The sequence below is a fragment of the Haliaeetus albicilla genome, chromosome 9, assembly GCF_947461875.1.
Source record: "Haliaeetus albicilla chromosome 9, bHalAlb1.1, whole genome shotgun sequence".
In the NCBI taxonomy this organism is placed as follows: domain Eukaryota; kingdom Metazoa; phylum Chordata; class Aves; order Accipitriformes; family Accipitridae; genus Haliaeetus; species Haliaeetus albicilla.
The window spans coordinates 32,414,368-32,433,711 of record NC_091491.1 but is presented as its reverse complement, the minus strand read 5'-3'; the positions used below and the strand labels follow the sequence as shown (position 1 = coordinate 32,433,711).

General features: G+C 38.2%; 2 protein-coding genes across 3 annotated transcripts in view; one reads left to right on the top strand and one right to left on the bottom strand.

Moving 5' to 3' along the window:
• Positions 1-19,344, bottom strand: part of PSMD1 (proteasome 26S subunit, non-ATPase 1) — a 74,355-nt gene that overhangs the window by 33,579 nt on the left and 21,432 nt on the right. The gene's annotated exons all lie outside the window — the stretch shown is intronic.
• HTR2B (5-hydroxytryptamine receptor 2B) lies at positions 37-12,338 on the top strand. Of its 2 annotated transcripts, XM_009917213.2 has the most exons (4): positions 39-660; positions 1,349-1,997; positions 8,886-9,086; positions 11,198-12,338. In XM_009917213.2, exons 2-4 carry the CDS (start codon positions 1,682-1,684, stop codon positions 12,076-12,078), a joined length of 1,398 nt encoding a protein of 465 aa, XP_009915515.1. In that variant the 5' UTR covers positions 39-660; positions 1,349-1,681; the 3' UTR covers positions 12,079-12,338. The 2 variants fall into 2 exon arrangements, with proteins under 2 accessions (XP_069648589.1, XP_009915515.1); XM_069792488.1 differs by lacking the exon at positions 8,886-9,086 and having other exon boundaries at positions 37-1,997.

Here is a 19,344-nt window from a genome sequence, read left to right as displayed (position 1 = left end):
GCGCGCAGGCATACACAGACTATGGTGCATATAGCTACAACATTGGTTTACAGGATCTGCACATCCTGATACAGCTACAAGGAGCACACATTATAGTACTGGAACACTGAATCAATTAACCCTCTCTGGCTCTTTTCCAGCCAAACCCCCACATTTACTTCCTTGCTTTTCAAGCACTGGAGCTGGATACACTAGAATGACTCAATCAACAAACAAGGGTAGCAGCAGACTGCAAGCTTTGCTAACAAACAAAGAGAAAACTGCACATACAATCTGCTAATCACTTGAGTAAAATCGTCAAAAGAATGGAAGAGAAAGGACAGCAAAAAAAAGAACACAACCTTATTTCTATCTTTTTTAAATATGGCAAGAATGATTCTTCTCCTCCATTCAAGAGCTGGAGAAAATACCTGCGTAAGAAATACCGTTTTCCCAAAATAGAAATTCTTAATCTTGGTGTTAGAAGAAACGAAGTGCATAACAAAAGCATGCAAAGAGACAAGCTTTAGAAAAATAATAAAAACCAAACCAAAGCGAACAACTTGCTTTCCAGAAAGCAGTGAAAAATCTTATCTTAAAATCCACCATGTGATGAAAACGAAAATTACAAAGGATCTTCCTGGATGCAAAGTGGACTCTACTAAAATTCAAGAGAAAGAGGTAAGGCTTTCTTCACCTGAAAATTGCAACACATCGAATCTTCTCAGTAACTGAGCGTTTGTTCAGCTTAATGCCGTGACAAGTGTTTTAGTCTCTGCTTGAAGGGGGAAATGTAAGTGTTAAGTCTTCAGCAGAGTTGAGAGAGACAGAGAAAGAGAGAGGGAGAGAAAAGGCTGTGCTTAATAAAAGCCCTTCTCAGATTACAAAAACAAGCGGTTTACTCACCCACCCCCCCAAGTAATGGGTAAATTTAGATGTCTCAGTTCCATAAATCTTTACTGTCCCCTTGAGACTGTCACCAGTGTTTTATTGTCTACAGCTTCCTGCCCCTCACCTGATAAATTAGGAACTGTAGACGTTAAAACGGAAACCTCATACTTTATTTCTTAAGATATTTTTGGGGTGACCCTCTGTGGAGAAATAGGATTCTTAATAAGGGGAAATATGGGAACTGCCGTCTGCCTACGCACACGCTGCTGGAGACTAGACACTCGGGAGAGGAGGAGTTGCATACACACAACGCGAGCATCTGCCTTTCCATCAGTTTGTACTTACAAAGAGCAAATCTACGTACACTGTATCTAAAGGGAACAATTTGGCATCCCAATTCATCTATCGCTTTTCACTGCTGTAGTAAGACAAAAAAAAAAAAAAAAAGGGAAGCTAATGCACTGCTTACTTTTCACAGCTACTGAATTGTCTCCTATAATCTTCTGAAACCTGAACCTCCATATGAAGGGGAGACCAGACCACTGAACCCTATCAACCAGAGATGGACACAAGACAGGACTTCCATTTTTAAGACCTAATTGCGCCCAGCAAGGCACAGGAAAAAAAAAAACTGGATACCAGTTGGGACATGGTTACAGTATCTCAAAATAGCAGATGACCAGTTTACCATACTGACCATGCTGGCCTTTCTTCAGGACCATCCTGGACCAGAGAGGAACAGTGAACTCTTACACCATACACAATTCCTGTGCAAAACACAGCTCCTGAATACGTTCTGCTGGACACAAAAATGTCCTATCCGTTAAATTTTTTGAACGGGTCTGGAGTTGGCAATGGATCTTTGTCACCTCTCTCAGTAACAGGAGAACCCAAGCAGGACTACTCAAGTGACGAACAAGGAAACAAAGTGCAAGTGCGTTGGGCAGCTTTACTGATCCTCCTGGTGATAATCCCCACCATTGGGGGGAACATACTTGTCATACTGGCAGTGTCTCTGGAGAAGAAGTTGCAATATGCTACCAACTACTTTTTGACGTCCTTGGCAGTGGCAGATTTGCTCGTGGGTCTGTTTGTGATGCCGATTGCCCTTCTCATAATATTATTTGGTAAGTACAACATTTTTGTTTCATCAGACTAGCATATGGGGTACAATTTGGGGAGGTCTAATTTAAACAGAAAAACTGTTTGCTTTCCACCATCACAATTTTAAAAATCACTCAGATGAGGGCTGCTAAATCTTCTCTCCCTCTCACCTTAATATAGCTTAATGTCTTTATGGGAAATATACCCACTGTTGATATTCTTTCCTTTGAAACAAACCATTCAAAAATCACCCGAGACTTAGAACTGACACTAAATTGGAGCTGGACATGGGAAACTACATTTTGTACAGTTTAATATTACTTTTAACAACATCAGCACCATGTTGGTATCTATTCTACTGGATATTACACTAATTGGAGGCAGTCTTCTATTAAAAAAAGTGAAATGAAGACTAGGTATCTGTTCAGTACACTGAACAGGTTTTGAACTTTCTAGGAGTCAGGCACCTGATTTCACCTTAGTATTGACTCCAAGCTCCACGAGCAGTCAGAGATGATCCCTAGCACCATCAGTAAGAACAAACTTTATCAGTACCAGTTTCAGAGAAACTGATTTTCTCCCACCCTAGGGAAAGCAGCAGGTTCGTAAAATGTCCCAAAGAATTAACTCATCTGTCAAGCCAAGGAAGCCTGAATCCGTGTATCTAATATTTGAGACTCAGATTATCATTTGGTCTGGTTCATATGGAATAAAATAGGTATTTTTTATATGAACATACATTGGGTGTGACATTTTCTTTCTGGTTAGTCATTACAGAACAAGCATGGCTTTTTCATATTCTCTCATGCCCAGCTTTATTTCAGATATTACTTTTGACAACTAATCAGAGGCAGCTCCATGGGGAAGTCTCTTTCTTTTACTCCTAAAGTTTCTTTAAGAATACATTTTAAATGGCCTATTTTTGTATCATACAAATGGGGGGGGGGAATCAACAAGATGGGTTTTCCAAGAAACTTACGGATTTACACAATTATCGTTAAGGTATAGATACCACTAAGCCCTAGATAATGAAAGGCTGCAGGATTTCATTTTTCCTATGCTAGATCTCCAAGAGTTGCCTGAGCAACAAGCAAACACAATCATAAACTTTATTTCAGAAAGGCCATCAGTAGCTTTTGTTTGCTGCAGAAGACTGGTATCACTTGATTAACAAATGCGCTTATTCACTAAACGCCTTGAGATTGAATTTCTGTATATTACAGACTGCTTCGCCCTAAACAGATATGAATTGGAGGTCAGAATTCAGTGTTGAGATCATAAAATAGTCTTTTTTCAAGCAACGTTTCTAAAAAGAAAAATGAATGTACATGACCAGGACAGTGATTTCTAACTTGAAAAAAACACAGTCACTTATAAAAAACCTTTGCATGTCATGTATGTGCACATGTGTGTGTAGTGGCAAGAAACAGATACGTATATACATACTTACACACAGATACTGTAACTGCTTAGGTCCTGCCAAAGGTCTCATTAATAATAAAAATAAAACTACTAACCACAAGAAGTACTAGTATTGCACTAGCCATCAATACAAAGGGAAGGCAAGTTCTGGATTTTGTGGAGTTGGTTTTTGGTGGTGGTGGAGTTTTTGTGTTTTGGATTTTTTTTACGATTATTTTAATTTTGCTAGACTAATAAATCTTTTCTTTTTAACTTTATAAAGGGACCATTGCTCCCTAATCTCTCAATTAATCCAGTAGCTAAGCCCTGCTTACAACAGTTTAAAGCATGCTAGGAATCTTAAATTAAAAGTCAAACAAAAGCATCTTTCACATTGCAGAAAATTGACAAGAAAGTAGCAAAATTAGTTATAATTAACTAAGTAAGACTGCGACCAGCCTTTCACATAGCAGTGGTTAAAACTGAAATTTCTTGCATACAAATCTCTCTTTGGCAGCCAACCAGAAAAACTGCTTTGCCTCTTCACCCATTGGGAGAAGATGCTGAGGTGTTTATAGAAGTTCAAAGCATGAGCAAAACACAAGGAGTTACTGGAATGAAGCTAGAACAGACATTTAAATACATAACAAGTCTAAATCTTGAAGTTACATTAGCCAGATAACTACTTGAACATAGAATAATCATTGATAGCCAGAGAGCCGATTAAATCCAGCCTCCTGGCACTTCCACACAGGACTGTTTCCATAATAATGAAATAGCTGGGTGCAGCCTCTAGATACAGAATATATAAATATTATGCTTCTGATTTGGGACTGATATCTAATTATGTGGAGACTATCTGAGGGAAAAGGTGTAAACTAAAGTACAGTCATATTAAATGATGCTGACTGTAAAAACTAATGTGTCACAGAGTGTTCAAATTCAAAACCTACTACAGACATTGGCTCCATACCCTGACGGTATGCTTACAGAAAAATCTTCAGAAGTAGACTGTCTCTGTAATAAAGAGCTACCCCTTTTAAAAATAAATAAATCTGTAACTCGCTCACAGGTATAATACCATGAGTAGCAGATTATTTATTCTCAGCAGAGCAACCGAAATGTACTCTGGTACAAATATACACTGCAATTTTAATTTAGGAGTGCAAAAGTCAGAATATACAAACAGTTCATTGCTTTTACTGCTTGCTAAATTCTTCTCATTTCTTCAAAAAAAAAAAAGGAGGGCATGTTAGGAAGTAATTGCATTCTCTGAAATCTAGCTTTCAAAAGAGTTATCCAAATTTCTAACACTCAGAACTACTGAAGGAAAGCAAAAACGTTGCTATTTATCAGATGGTGAAATTAGCAAATAAACTTGAGAGATCCTCTCATTTGCAAAGCCTGCAGCAGGAAGAAGTCTGTTGTCCATGGCTTGGTGGGCAATGGGTTACTTGGAGACAGTGCACGTACCACCTTTTAAAATATATTCTCTATTCCTGACATTCATCCACTTAAAAATCTGAATGCTGATTGTCCTAGGCTGTAAACCATTATTTTTAAAATCTAGCACAAGCAATCGCTGTCTTAATTTTCCCACATTACTGATGACGAACCACAGCACATCTTCCCTTCCTGCCCATGCAAACTACCAGAGAAAACTGCTTTAATTGAGGGCTACTTTCTAAAAACGCAAATTTAAAGATAAGATGATAAAGGTTTATTGCTCACAAAGCAACTAAAAAAAAAAATAATACTTTGGCTAAATTAAAAAAACTACATGACAGTGAACAGCTACTGTTGAAGCTGTAATTGTAGCAGAGAAAAAATAAAAGGCAGACAGCCATGGGGGTGAAACAGCAAGACAGCAGCCTGGAAACGCCAGGCCTATGCAGTCCACGAAGCTGAATACTGACACGAGGGTGAACACCACACACGCAGGCTACAGATGCTCGCACACCAATTTGAAGATTGAAGCCTAGGCTTAAGTCAGCTAGTGATTAAAAATACCAGATTTCCACCTCAGTAAAAGCATCCTTATCTAACAGCAACAAAATCCTTTACGGGCAACATGTTTCAGCAGCCTGTAACAAAAATCCTATAACGAAATCCTTTACAGGCAACACATTTCAGCAGCCCTTACAGCAGAACAACAAACAGTTTCCAAATCTATTTAAAGATCTCTCTTAATCATGCTTACATGTGTACAGAAGCAGTGCCTTCTCACAAGCTTTCAAAAAACCTTTTGGCTTATAGCAAGAGCAGCCCTTCTTAAGGATTACACATTTCCAAGGTATTTCCTATAAATAAAGCTTTTCTTAAATAAAGATAAATCAAGGGTAGACAGTTGGGGTAAAAGCTCATCTTCTCTTAAGGTGCAAGACAAATCTTAAAAAATGCATTTTATCTTGTATTGTCTCAAAATAAGGAAAATAATCTGCAACAGCAGGACTGCTGCAATGCTGGGAGGATCCGAGGCAAGGTTTGTAGGAAGGAGGAATATCTTTTTACCTTATACGACCTGACAGTTGCAGAAACCAGACAAGTTTTCAGGCAGGCACATTTGTCAGGTAACCTAGGCATTTAAAAAAGAAATGCTCTGGTCTGCCCCAAAAGTGTGCATCTGTACTAGGAGAATCAGAACTTGTAACAACCCAAACTAACCATGACCTGCAGTGGCTTCATATCGCTTGGCAGGACTTACTCATTTTACCTTCAGTCTGAATTATAAAGCAGGGCAACTAACAAGCACGTCACCATCACATTCAAGGGTCAGAGATGCTTTCTGAATCCTGAGGGGAAATTAATATTCCATCTTTTCCCTACTTCCAAACTAACAGAATAGGCCAACAGTGATACACACCACCAGGAAAGCACAAAATCTCAGCCCAGAGCAGTCCCCCAAACACTAGACACAGAGCTTCTAACACAGGTGTAACCAACAAATCAAAATAAGTAAAAGCAAAATACACCACAGTATGAATCCTAGACAACTGACTCTTCTTATCAGTTTCACAGTATTTGTTTTGTTTAAATAATAACCATATTCTTCAATTCTTATCACCTACTACATTGAAAGTCTACTCTGATTTTGTTTGGATAAAAAACATCATCTCATACACACAAATATAATAGTACACAATGCTATAATGGTGAATGTGATAACTTACTGCCTTCTGCACCCAGTTCAAAACAAGACAAAAATAAAGACGAAGCTTTCTCTGTTCAGTTGCATTTATCAACTAACAAAAGCTCTTACAACACATAAAAATGTACAAGGTTGCTTCGCATCAGATAGCTGTTTAAATGCATCTATATTTAAAAGAAGGAAAAGAGCCTTCTGTTGCAAAATATTTGAGGGTTTTCTTCTGCAAAGAGTAAATTAACTACAAAAGGAAACAATTTATCACACTGCAATTCTCCAGAAAACAAAGTAGTTATAATCCAGGGAGCAGCATGTAAGTACTTTCCAACAGAAGTATTAGCTGCTCACTTGAAATCCAGCTGTGTTATCTGCAATCCTTCATGATGTAGAACACACTTTTCCATTGTCCATGTTTTATCTGAACTAATCCTTCATCACAGAGTCAAAAGAAGTAGTCTTATTTTTCTGGAGTGAGCAAAAACATTTAAAGCTCATCAAATCAATTATTTCTTTTAACTGTATTTTTCTCTCTCTTTCTCTTTTTTTTTTTTTTACAGCTGCTTACATGACCCACAAGACATTTTGGTTTTCCTTTTTTTTTTTTCTTCTGAAAGGCACCATACCTTACTGCCAGCTGAAAGCGTAGACAGAAAGATTAAATAGGAGTAAGCGTTTCACAATATACTAATTACAACTTTCTCATACCTGCCTGACAGAATAATTTTTTGAGGCATAATTTCAACCATGATATCTATTTTAGGAAATATGCAGCTAGATACTAAAATTTACTGGTTAATGATTTGAAAATAGTTCACCTCTTTCCCTTCTGCCTCACTGCCTACATCATTCTCACCTGGAGTCCACTGCTTTGGGGATGGGTGAAGTTCAGTTCAGGGCTCCAGCCATCCCTTCTCTTTGTTTAAAAGACGAGGTTTCCCAACATAGGTAAGAGTGCAGACAAGTATGTGCTATGTCTGACTTTATAAAATTTTCCATCCTCTGGAGTTTAAAATTCAAGTCAAGACAGCACCATTATCATTTCTGTCTATCAGTCACATTATGAAAAAATGTTTTAATCAACCTACTGCAACATTACCACATTGATAACACTGCCAAATGAGCTGGACTATTGTAATGCCTATTCTCAGCATGCAGATATATTTATTCAGAGCAAGGAAATTAAAACCAATCTGATTTGTTAGAAATGTCTTTTTATTTCCTTAAGCATCATTCAACGAAAAACTGACTTCTCTGGCAATACTATTGATGTGCCTACTGATAAGAGTACAGCTGAATTTTGTAAGGAAGAAGAATATATTTAGTAGATCAACTTCTACCATTAGAAATAGGAAAAACTTTTGCATTCACACATTCTTCCCTAGGACTACAGAACATTCTTATAGACACACAACACTAAGGTGCACCTCAAATTGAACGCTGCTAGCGCTGGATTGCAATACAAACTACCTGTGAGTGAAAATAAAGCAGTTAAGAAAAAAATAATCAGAGTTTCATTAAAGTTCATTCAGTTTGGTACTGTAAACATTGATAGGGGAGACCCAGCTCTCAAAAATACAAGCCTTTTGGAAAGTTGAACACTACAAAACCTTTATCTTGGACACAATGCAGTTGACAGACCCTATGTTTGCTATAAAGATTAACATTAAAGACAGATATCTACTGTAAGAAACAGCATGCCAGACTTAAAATCCAAGCCATCGCTCGGGAGGGGGGGAGGAAGAAGGAAAAAAAAAAAAAAAAAAAAGACACACACATGAAAGCCCTTCAATTTTTACAAAATCATTACTGAGACAGAAGAGCCCTGCTTTGCCACATTAGTGCTCAACTGTATCTGGTCAAGTGACACAGTAAACTAATTTTAAAACTGTGTGAACTAGATTCTTCAAGATCACCACTAAGATTCAACCATGGTTCTGCAATGATTGACTAATACATTGGTTATGACCCATTATCTCCTCCATTTAATACAACCTTGAACCTTAGGACTATGAAGGAGACATAGCTGAAAATCATGTAACAGCAGGGCACTAAGACCAAGCACAGTCATGGCCCATTATTTTAAAACTCTTTTATCCAGAGTCCTTGCCACAAAGAGCTTATGATCCAAAAAGGACAAAAAGACAGGGAAAAGCTTATGATACACAAACAGCCTGATCAATATGATGGCAGCAACATGCCAGTTAGGAGCTAACTAAAACGTAAGACAGAATTCAGCTGAGGCAGTGGTGAAACTCAGTTCCTGTAGTAGTATGAAATTCTCAGATGTACTGATGCCAAGGGAAAAACCACACACTGAAAACTCTCAAAAAGCTTAGATTCTAATGAGTTTTCTGTTCTCTTTCAGACAATGCCTGGCCTTTTCCAACTGCCTTGTGTCCTATCTGGCTGTTCCTTGACGTCGTCTTTTCCACAGCTTCCATCATGCACCTCTGTGCCATCTCACTAGACCGCTATATTGCAATTAAAAAGCCAATCCAGGCTAGTCAGTACAATTCATGGGCTACAACAATCATCAAAATCATCGTGGTTTGGCTCATTTCAATAGGTATGTGAGACTCGGGAGACTGGAAAAGGAATGCAGAAGCTTTTCATGTCCAAAACAATAGGTGAAAGCTGGGCAGAATGGAAAATTTGGCCAAGTACTATTGATTAGCAGACCCTAACACCTGGGCTGGCTTAAGTCCACCTCTTGGATCATAAATAGCTACATCATTAAAATCTGCCTGAACCACTACTCCTTATCAGGCTTACTAGAAAGAGCAAGATTGGGTAGGGATAATCATCGCTCTTCTTCATGGTCCTAAAAGTCCAAAAATCAAAAGACAATATCTGCATGCATAGCATGTCTCCTGGAAAAGAAGATTTCATGTTCCTGTGGTAGTATATTCTGTCCCAAACACCATTTTAAGCCTTAAGTAGATGCTGCTAAAATCTGTGCCTTACAATTGTCCCATGAAGCAAGTAAAAAAAGGTTAATTACTTACATCAAAGATCGTAAGATAAATGAGTGGCTGGTAACATTCACACTGAAGACTGAGATGCACTGGCAATATAGCATATAGAAAGGCTAACTTCTAAGCAAAAAAAACCCCAAACCAAAACCCCACAAAACCAACACCCCCACCCCCAAAAACCCCAACCCCCCAAAACCCACCAAACCCCAAACAGTTTCTATAAAGGATGCCAATGTATAAACTTTTGTGTTATTAGCACCTCAGTGACGTGCATGTGTCACCTCACCTGTCTTTAATGCTTAAAAAATAAATCTGTTAAATGAGCTAAGGAGGTGAAAAGATTTAATTCAAATAACTGAATGCACACTGCAGGCAGCCACAGGCATAGTGCAAGTGTATGCAAGAGAAAGAACAAAATTATTCTGGATTATTAAGGCCAATGATGCCTAGGAGAATGGTTATATCCACCTTCTTGGCCGAGGCATACATGCCTAAATCCAAAAATTCCAACTTTAAAAAAATTCTGGAAGAGCTGTGATGATAGGAGAAAAGATGCTATCTTTATCACAAAAAAAAGGAAGCTGTTAACATGACAAGACACTTACAAGTTGACCTTTTAATGCCTGATTTATTGGTATTAATCAGTGCTGTACTTTTTCATTTCTTTTTTATCTAACACAAAAGTACTCTGCAGCTGAGCCAGGGTTCTCCAAATCAAAGGTTAATTTGGTTCAATCCTCATTTTAAATGTTTGCTGTATCTGAAGGTGTGCCTCTTATTAAGAAAGATATCAAATGGCTGAAGGGTAAACCATTTTGCTCTTGCTGCCTTCAACCTACTTCAGTAAGCAGAGTAGCAGAGGAATAGAGTAAATCCCTAGATCTCATTAAGTGGTATCAGGAAACATAGCACAAATAACCTTCACCAGACAGCAAGGAACCTGTTGTTTTTGTTGTAATGTCAGACTGCTGGCACATGAAGTGCTGACTGTAATTTATACAGTCAGCAGTGGTTATAAAAAATTCATTTAAAAGACAAGACTGCTAAATTTTTTTTTTTAACGAGTGGTGAATTACAGAGCTAGCTAGCCTCATTTAAACACTTTTAAATATGCAGGAGACTTTAAACAACAAATCCATCTCAAACACACACTGCATAATTCTGGCATCTATTTAACTACTTGTATATATGAAAGAAGTCAAGCAGGGTGAAAAAAATCAGCTGTCTATGTCCAGTCACTTGTTGTGGTTAAGATAAGAGGGAAAGACAAGTTTTATGTATTTACAGAACTGTCCTTCAAAAAGTGCAAAGGTTACCCCAGAGGAGGAAAAAAGCAGATGGCATTAGGGAAACACATTTCACTGGAGGAAAAGCCATACTAATTCTAACAACTAGAGTCAAAGCAATTCATGTGTTTTACACTTGAGAAGTTGGCAACTTTATACCACTTCCTCAATCACTAAGGGTTAGGCCCAATCTCCTTAGAAAGGGCACTCTGATAAAGCTGAGTTTGCCAAGTCTCACAAAGTACTCTTTGCCCAATTACCCACGTGATGCTCTCAACAATTCACGTTCTCTCCATCACCCTGTGCCTGCTCCAGAGCTCAGGAACTACCTTCTTTAGAGACGCTGAGGCTTCAGGCCCAAAAAAGAGATTGCAAGTGATTACCATATGCTGAAGTACTTGTTTTTTCTCCTGTAGGCATTGCTATTCCGATCCCTATCAGAGGCATTGAGGAGGGAAATGGCAACTCTACAAACATCACATGTGTCCTGATGCCCGATCGTTTTCATGACTTCATTCTGTATGGGTCAGTGGCTGCGTTCTTTATTCCCCTCGCCATCATGATAGTCACTTATTTTCTGACAATCCAAGTGCTACGCAAGAAGGCCTACTTGATCAACAAACCACCTCAGCGTTTCACTTGGTCAACAGTGTCCACAGTATTTCAGCGTGACACAACGCCCGCCTCCTCACCAGAAAAGGTGGCCATGCTAAATGGCTCCAGAAAGGACAAGACTTTGTCTTATGACATGCCTATCTGCAGAACGTCTACGATTGGGAGGAAGTCCATGCAAACAATAACCAACGAACAAAGGGCATCAAAAGTTCTGGGGATTGTCTTTTTTCTTTTCTTGTTGATGTGGTGCCCATTCTTCATAACAAACATAAGTTCAGTTCTGTGCAACTCCTGCAACAAGGAGGTTTTTCAAAAGCTAATGGAGATATTTGTTTGGATAGGATATGTATCTTCAGGAGTAAACCCTCTTGTCTATACGCTCTTCAACAAAACATTTAGGGAGGCTTTCAGCAGGTATATCACTTGCAACTATCGGACCACAAAGCCTATCGAGACCCTTCGGAAATGCTCCAGCAGGATCTCTTTCAGAAGCTCTGTGGCAGAAAATTCCAAGCTCTTTGTCATGCATGGGATGAGAAATGGGATTAACCCCATTATGTACCAGAGCCCAATGAGGCTGAGGAGCTCACCCATCCAAGCATCATCGGCCATTCTGCTGGATACATTGCTGCTCACAGAGAATGAAGTTGATAAAACAGAAGAACAAGTCAGCTACGTATAATGGAATGGCAGCCCTGTCCATATCATAGTATTACTGTATGTATTATTCTAGGTCACTGTGCTATAAGAGGGTATAAATACTATTGTTTCCTGTTATTTATGCAAGCAATATCTTATAAATTCATATTAATTCCTCTCTTCCAATGTCTCCTCTACTTTACCCCCAACCCCATGGCAGCAACCACAACTCCATTCCATGATAAATGACTAATGTAGAGCTGTAGCCTACAGGTAGAAGAAAACAAATAAAAGCTAAATCAGTTTGAGTATCTGACTTCAGTTCTCATCATCTTCAGCCTCTCCAAAGTACATTTTTATAAGAAAAGCGTCTCTGTACAAACACGACTTTAACATTCGCTCTAGCAAGAAGACAGCACACTCTGTAGATTGATGCTCTACAATGAAATTAGCAGGGGGATACAAGCTTGCTAGTTTTAATTTAAATCCACCTTTACTCTGTATGAACAAAACAGCACACAAGCTCACGGCATTGCCTCCTACAGATACGTTCCTCTGCTCAGACTGCATATCCAAGTACGAGCTTTTCTTGTTCTCTGAGGGTATGTATATCACAAGCAGAATCACTTGCTCCAGAGACCAAAAGGCATATGTGCGCATTGCACAAGGGGTAAAACTGGTTCTTAGCAGGGTAAGGAAAAATTCCTTGTGCTGAAATTATCCCTTTGTGGTTTTACTGTGGGGTGGGCAGGATGTCTTACCCACCTGAATTTCATCTCCATCATTCTCACATACACATAAGCCTGGTATTGTCAGATTTTCCACAGAAAACTGCTCTTTGTTCTTTTCATACTAAGAAAATGAGAGCATTTAACCAAAATAGGACAATATCACATCAATGATCGAGAGTAAAACAGGACAGGCAGTGCCTGGAACATACCTTTAATTTACATGAACAAACTTCCCTTTTTATGACCACTGGAACTTCAGTAAAAGCCTTCCCTCATCCAATATAGTTCACACAAAGTAGAAAAGTCACAGATAGAATAGCTATTTCACTTGAAAATAAGAGACAGCAGAGACAACGTTACTATCTAGACCTGCATACATTCGCAGTTTAGCTTAGCTCAAAGTAATTTCATTGGACTGATGGCATAAGATTACAGGTCCCAATCTGCACTCTCGAACATGCTCAAGCCTTCCATCAGAACACAAAATTAATAGAAAGAATTGTTCCTCACAATCTGTAAAAGCTACCAGAGTCTATCATCTGGGAAATGAGGAGCTTCTGACAGTTCCAGACCACCCCTCTTTGGGAAGGGAAATCGGATTTCCCCAAAGTACTGGAGTTCTTACAGCAAGCAGCCAGCTCACCATTTTTTTCGATAGTTTCCCTTTAAAGTAAAATTTTCAGCTTAGGCTTCATTTTTGTTTTCAGAACTCTTTAGTTACACACTAAAATTATGTAGAGCAAAAGGCTTAGATTTTTTTCATCTGCAGAAAGGGAAGTACTGAAGATAACATGTCCTTCCAACATTTATTCATATAGATTTAATTTAAAACATATGCAAGTTCAAAACAGAGCCTAACATAACAACTGCCAGAGAGTTCCAGGAGAAAGCATTACAAATACTTCTGTGGTACTTACAGTAAGTTGTCTCCTTCCTCCCCTTTCTGGTGATAGTCACTAGCCACTTAATTTACAATAAGCTCTAGCTGGTCTTACTCCTCTTTCATTAATCAGAATTTGTTTAACAGGATCCTGTAGTTAAAAGCCAGAATTCATGGATTGCTATAGCTGCAAAAGATGCCTACATCTAAAAATATTTGAGAACCAAAAGCCTTTAATAAGACCTAGATTCCTTTGAAGCTCAAGGGGAGAGGAAGTAAGAATAAAACAAATCCAAAAAAACCCCAAACTTCCAGGTACATAGCTGAAAATGTCACAGACTAGTATCTCATTTAACCTAAAGCAGGTACTTTGGAACCAGGTGAAAGTGCAATCACATCTATGCACAGAGCGATCACAGCAAAAAAAAATTAAAAGCAACATTTGCAATGCAGGAACCAGCCTTCATGAGGAATAACACCAAAAGGCAAATAGGCACAACACTGTTCTTGAGGGGTTATTTCCCAGCAGCCAGAGAGCAAGAAGCAGTCATTTTTGAAAACTCTCTTGCTACTTAAATAAATCCATGCTGATTAAACAAAAACCGCTCATAGAGCAGGCAGCAATCATCTATCTACTTTCAGCAGCAACTTAAATTTTCCCTTTCCAGCAGGAATAACACAGCTGGCTCACAAGACCTGGAAAGAGCAAGAGGTAACTTAGTTCTCTTCAGTCTGAGCCTGTTCTTGTACAACTGCCAGTCTGCAATGAGCAATGATGCAAGGAGTAATTTGCTCTAAGTGTCCCACAGAGAACAATTCCAAGGGCTCTTTGTAATCAATGGTTAGACTCCACCAAGAGGAAACAATCCTTGAGAAAGCGTCACCCAGAAAAGATGTATTTTGTCAAGTCAGCATATAGATTTCTCAGTTTTAGTAACCATAAATAGAAACAACATATTCCAGTTACTGAATTTAGTCAGCAACAATAAACCTCAGTCAAAAGGAGTAGTGACTAATAAAAAATCCAGTCTTCCTACAGAGAAGGAAATTTCTCCATACACAGAAACATATAATCAAGAAAATATGCACATTCCATTTAACACGCTAAGTGTAAGAAGAAATTGCTTGTCCACTGAAAAAGCAAACAAGCTAAGAATTCAGGTAACAGCCTTGAAAGCATAAGGACAGAGGGAGAAGAAAGATGAAAAGAAAATGCAGAACTATGGAATAAAAAGACAACATAACGGACAGCAGAGATCTTGTTTTAGCAACTGTATCTACAAGAACAGATGTGAACAAAGACATTACCTTCATTAGCAAGACATGACTGAAAATAAAGAGTCACTGCAAGCTACTATAAGAAAGCAAAAGTTTGTTGTATGGTAACTAAGGACAACATTGCTCTTGTGGTACCAACAAGTGAGACAGGAGGCTCAGGACTACATCCATGAGCATCATCTTTAAGTAACACAAATACATAAAATATATTTTTACACGCTGGCTGCAAAGTGAGAGTATTTTTATAGCTTCCGGCTTCCTTCATAAAGATAGCAGCCTAAATAATAATTGATAAAAGGTTTGCAGTCACTTGCTAGCTGAACACAAGATCTTTTTACAGGAGAAAGGGGTCATGCACTTTCCATTTAACCAAAAAAAAAAGACATTCCTTTCTCTGGAGTGAAACGCTCTCAATTCTTTCAGAATCTGGCCCATGCCAAACCAACCACCTGGCCAGCTCTATTGCCTCTATATACTACATAAAAATAATAGACTTACACAGTTACCTAGTTCAACTTTCCTCATTATCACAGAATTTTTTATTTGGCATATTTAATTTCTTTTTAATCTACTAGAGAAGCAAGATAGACAAAAGTCAAAGATGATCTGCAACATACAAGCACTATGGGAAGAAATACATTTTAGAACAACAATAGACAAGTATGGGGGTTTTTGTTGTTTAATTATTTAAAATACATTACGAGATATTCAGTCAGTGTTCTGGCTGCCTATCTAATTAAAAATTACAGCACAGACATGGACATAAGGACTACCTATAAATATATCCACCTCAGCAGTCTTGCAGAGAAGAAAATAATGGAGTTTGAAGCCTAACAGAATGAGTGCCTTGAAATGCAAATAAAGGGAATACCTTAAAAAAAACCAAACAAAACAACAAAAACAAACAGACAAAACCAAGCAAAACCAACCAAACAAAATCCCAACCTTCAAGCCACCCTAAGAAACAGAGAAGCAAGAAATTCAGCTAATGTCAACTGTGGCGGTACAAAACACATTTAGTGAAGCCAGTCCCAAACTATCTGGGGTTCTATAAGCCTTTAGTTCAGATTCTGTCAGAAAACTTGTAGGCAGCCAGAAAAATTTATTCATCACTTATCTTGTATTCTCCGGGTGTAAAACTCTTCCCTACCACATCACACCTGGCCATACTAGCATCAATTTTCAGATGCATCAAAATACAGTTAAAAAAATCCAGTGCTAAGCAGAAGTGAAGGCACTGACAAGAGAGACTGGTGCTATAAAGCTGTTCACTAGCATACAGGAGGCACACTGATTTTTTATGATGCTTCATAGAAAATGTCATTTTCTTACACCATTTTCTTATTGTGGAAAAATCCACAGCACTGCAAGCTGGTATGAGAAAGCAAAAGCATTAGTCCCCTAAATTTTTCTTCTAGGCTGTCATACGTAACATCAGCCTTAAAAGGTAAAGTATTGCAAGCACACTAAACCTGGTAAAGGCATACTGAACAACCTGGGACACTATAGCCCAAAGAGGCAGGATGCTTGGCAGAGCTCTTCTGGCTCTTTGCCTTGCAAGCTGGAACCAGGAGTCCCAGAGTTCTGGCCAGTTCTCAGGACTGACTTAGTCTTACCACGAAGCATTAGATTTCTTTCATCATATTGATAAAGATGCCTATGTACAACCGCTAAGAAGCAGTCCTTTGTTTCACTTCCCCTTTGGCTCTCTAGGTAACCATCAACATGGCAAAAACAACAGTCAGGAGAGAAGTAACTTCCATATTTTTGCTTTGGCGTTTGACACCATGGTGTTTACTGTCAGTATCTGTTCCCATGAGACACACTGTTCTCCCCAGTTGCAAAGAAAGGATTTTGCCCTGCAGAACAGGAAAGGAAGCTTTTTCATTTTTAAATGGGAAGCTAGTTACAAAAATAGGCAAGATGGCTTGCTGAAATGTCCATTTTTACTCTTATTTTTAATAATTCATGTCAAACCCTATTTGTCTAGCCACATCTAACATGCCTTGCATCCAGGTATTGAGGTCCTTTCCAACTTCTGAAAAACATCATGCTCTTAAAAATTAGAAGCCTCTTGCTCTCTGAAGGATCCTCTTTACAAATGCACTAGATAGGTGATAGCAATTCATTTTCAAATTCGTTAAACCCTGCACAACGAGCCTTTTATTCTGCAAGATGCACATCAATATTCCCTAATAAAACCCAACAGGAAGTTTTTGCCATAAAAAAAATTCATCAACTTCATTTAATGGCTGAAAGAATCTCAGCATTTTTGATGACCTAATTCGAAACTTCAGCTGCTGAACAGTAGTTTTAAAGCAAATTCAGGGATTTGGTCAGACAACCAATTTAGTTATAAATAGCACTGCTTAAAATGTTTAGTTACTCAGTTAAAAAGCCTTAGTGTGTATAATCTGAGAAACTGAAAATATTTTTCTGGAATTAGACAGGGGAGGAACATACTAGACTGGTTTTTCTCCCTCTTCTCATGCACGCTGTGATTCAGTGATCTGAAAATCTTTATATAAAAGCTTATAGGCTTATTATAGGCATTATAGGCAGTATTTTTAGGCCCTAAGGAGCAAGTGACTTCCTGAAAGCATACTGTTGAGTTTTCAGCAGGGTACAAGCTAGGCTGAAGAAACTACCTCAGATTTAAACAAATCATATTAATTTACTTATCTGTGCAGACATTCCAGTTTACATTAAGAAGTTAAAACACTTGCTGAGATTTTCAAAAGCTCTCAAGTGATATAAGGCTCTGAGCCCTATTTTCCAAAGTAAGTAAAATCTCATGCATACAAATAGTCTAGAACAAAGATAAAACAAAAGCAAGGAAAGAATTAATGCAAGATGTCATAGTGCACTGTTTGAAACAATGAATGTATTTGTGCAATCTGATTGTACAGCTACAATTTTCATTAGAAGTTATATTAGTTTTGCCAGAGATACCAAGGGACTTCTCCAACATACTACAGTTTGGTTAGTGAAGACACACAGCTCTGTTTCCAGATTCAGACCTGCAGATAAAGGCATTTTCAAATTCGAAAAGACTTCACAAAGTCTAAGGCTTCTTCTGATTATAATAAGATTTCTGTTACTATTAACTTTTCACTGATACAGACCCTCATTCTACTCCCCCAGGACGACTGAATAAGACAAAGATAAAATGGGTTGGAGGGTAAACAAAACCCTTTTAATCTTTCCTACGCAAGTATTAACAAGCAGGTATGTTTCACTAAAATCCTCTTCTTCACAATTAATACACTGAAAAAGTCACTGGTACAGATCACGTTAGAGTGACTGTTAGCCTGATACTCAATTACGCAGAAGATCTGCCATCTGCCTAGTGCATAAAGGTAGGTTGTAGGAGTTAAAGAAAACAAACTGTCCAAGTCTTCCTGGAACAAAATCCAAGTATCTGATTTGTGTTTGCTTTAAACCAAATATATAGCCTTAAAATATCAAAGGCTATGTAAACACAAAGAACACAAAAGCAGGAAACATTAGTATTTAACTTGCATCATCCTAAAATGAAGAACTGAACATAAGCCATGCAGAGCTCTCCATGTTTGGGTAGCCCACACTTATCAGCCAAGACTACATCTTCCTTTCAGGACTCTCTAGAGGCTGCATTGTTCCCTCTCCTACCCTTAGCCTTTTCCCAACAATATTGCACCAAGGCGGAACCAGCATCCCACAACTTACTCATGGGTCTTATTCCCCTGGACTTAACAACTGCTATGACAGCATTAAACTTTTTTAGTTCATGCTTTCAAGCACTGCTGTATCCCACATTGAAGCCTTCTCCCTAACCAGATTTGTCATATCTATAAAACATCTACGTCCTCATTTTGTATATAAAGTGTTTAGGTACACTGCAGCATTGCTCTAACACATAACAATATAAAAATAAAGCTGACTACATAAACCAATCATCTCACTCTGCAATATAAACAAAGATCAATTCACAATCTAAAGTGGTAAAAATTAAGATAAAAATAATTCTTTCAATTTTTAAAAACACTTTAAATGTATCGTGTTTTCCATCTCACTGTAATAGTCTTAGAAAAAGGCTGATCAGAAATAACAAGCACCTTAAATGCTGTTTTCCAACAGCCATGATGAAGATTTTATAAACCACTTCAGTATAAAGAACTTTTAGTATAAAACATGAACAATAAGGTAAGTTTGCTATCTACGATCACTGGCAAAAGTATCAGGACTGGGAGAACAGAAACACATTACAGCAGCCAAGTCAGTCCATCACTTCTCTTCTTGCTATTTCACAATACAGCTTCTTGTAGAGCCCTGCATCCACACTGCAGTCTCCAAACATCTCAAGCTTTAGTCAATGCATACATTGTTTACAATACAAAATGTTTACAATAACATTTTACTTAAAAGTGCCTCCTGTAAG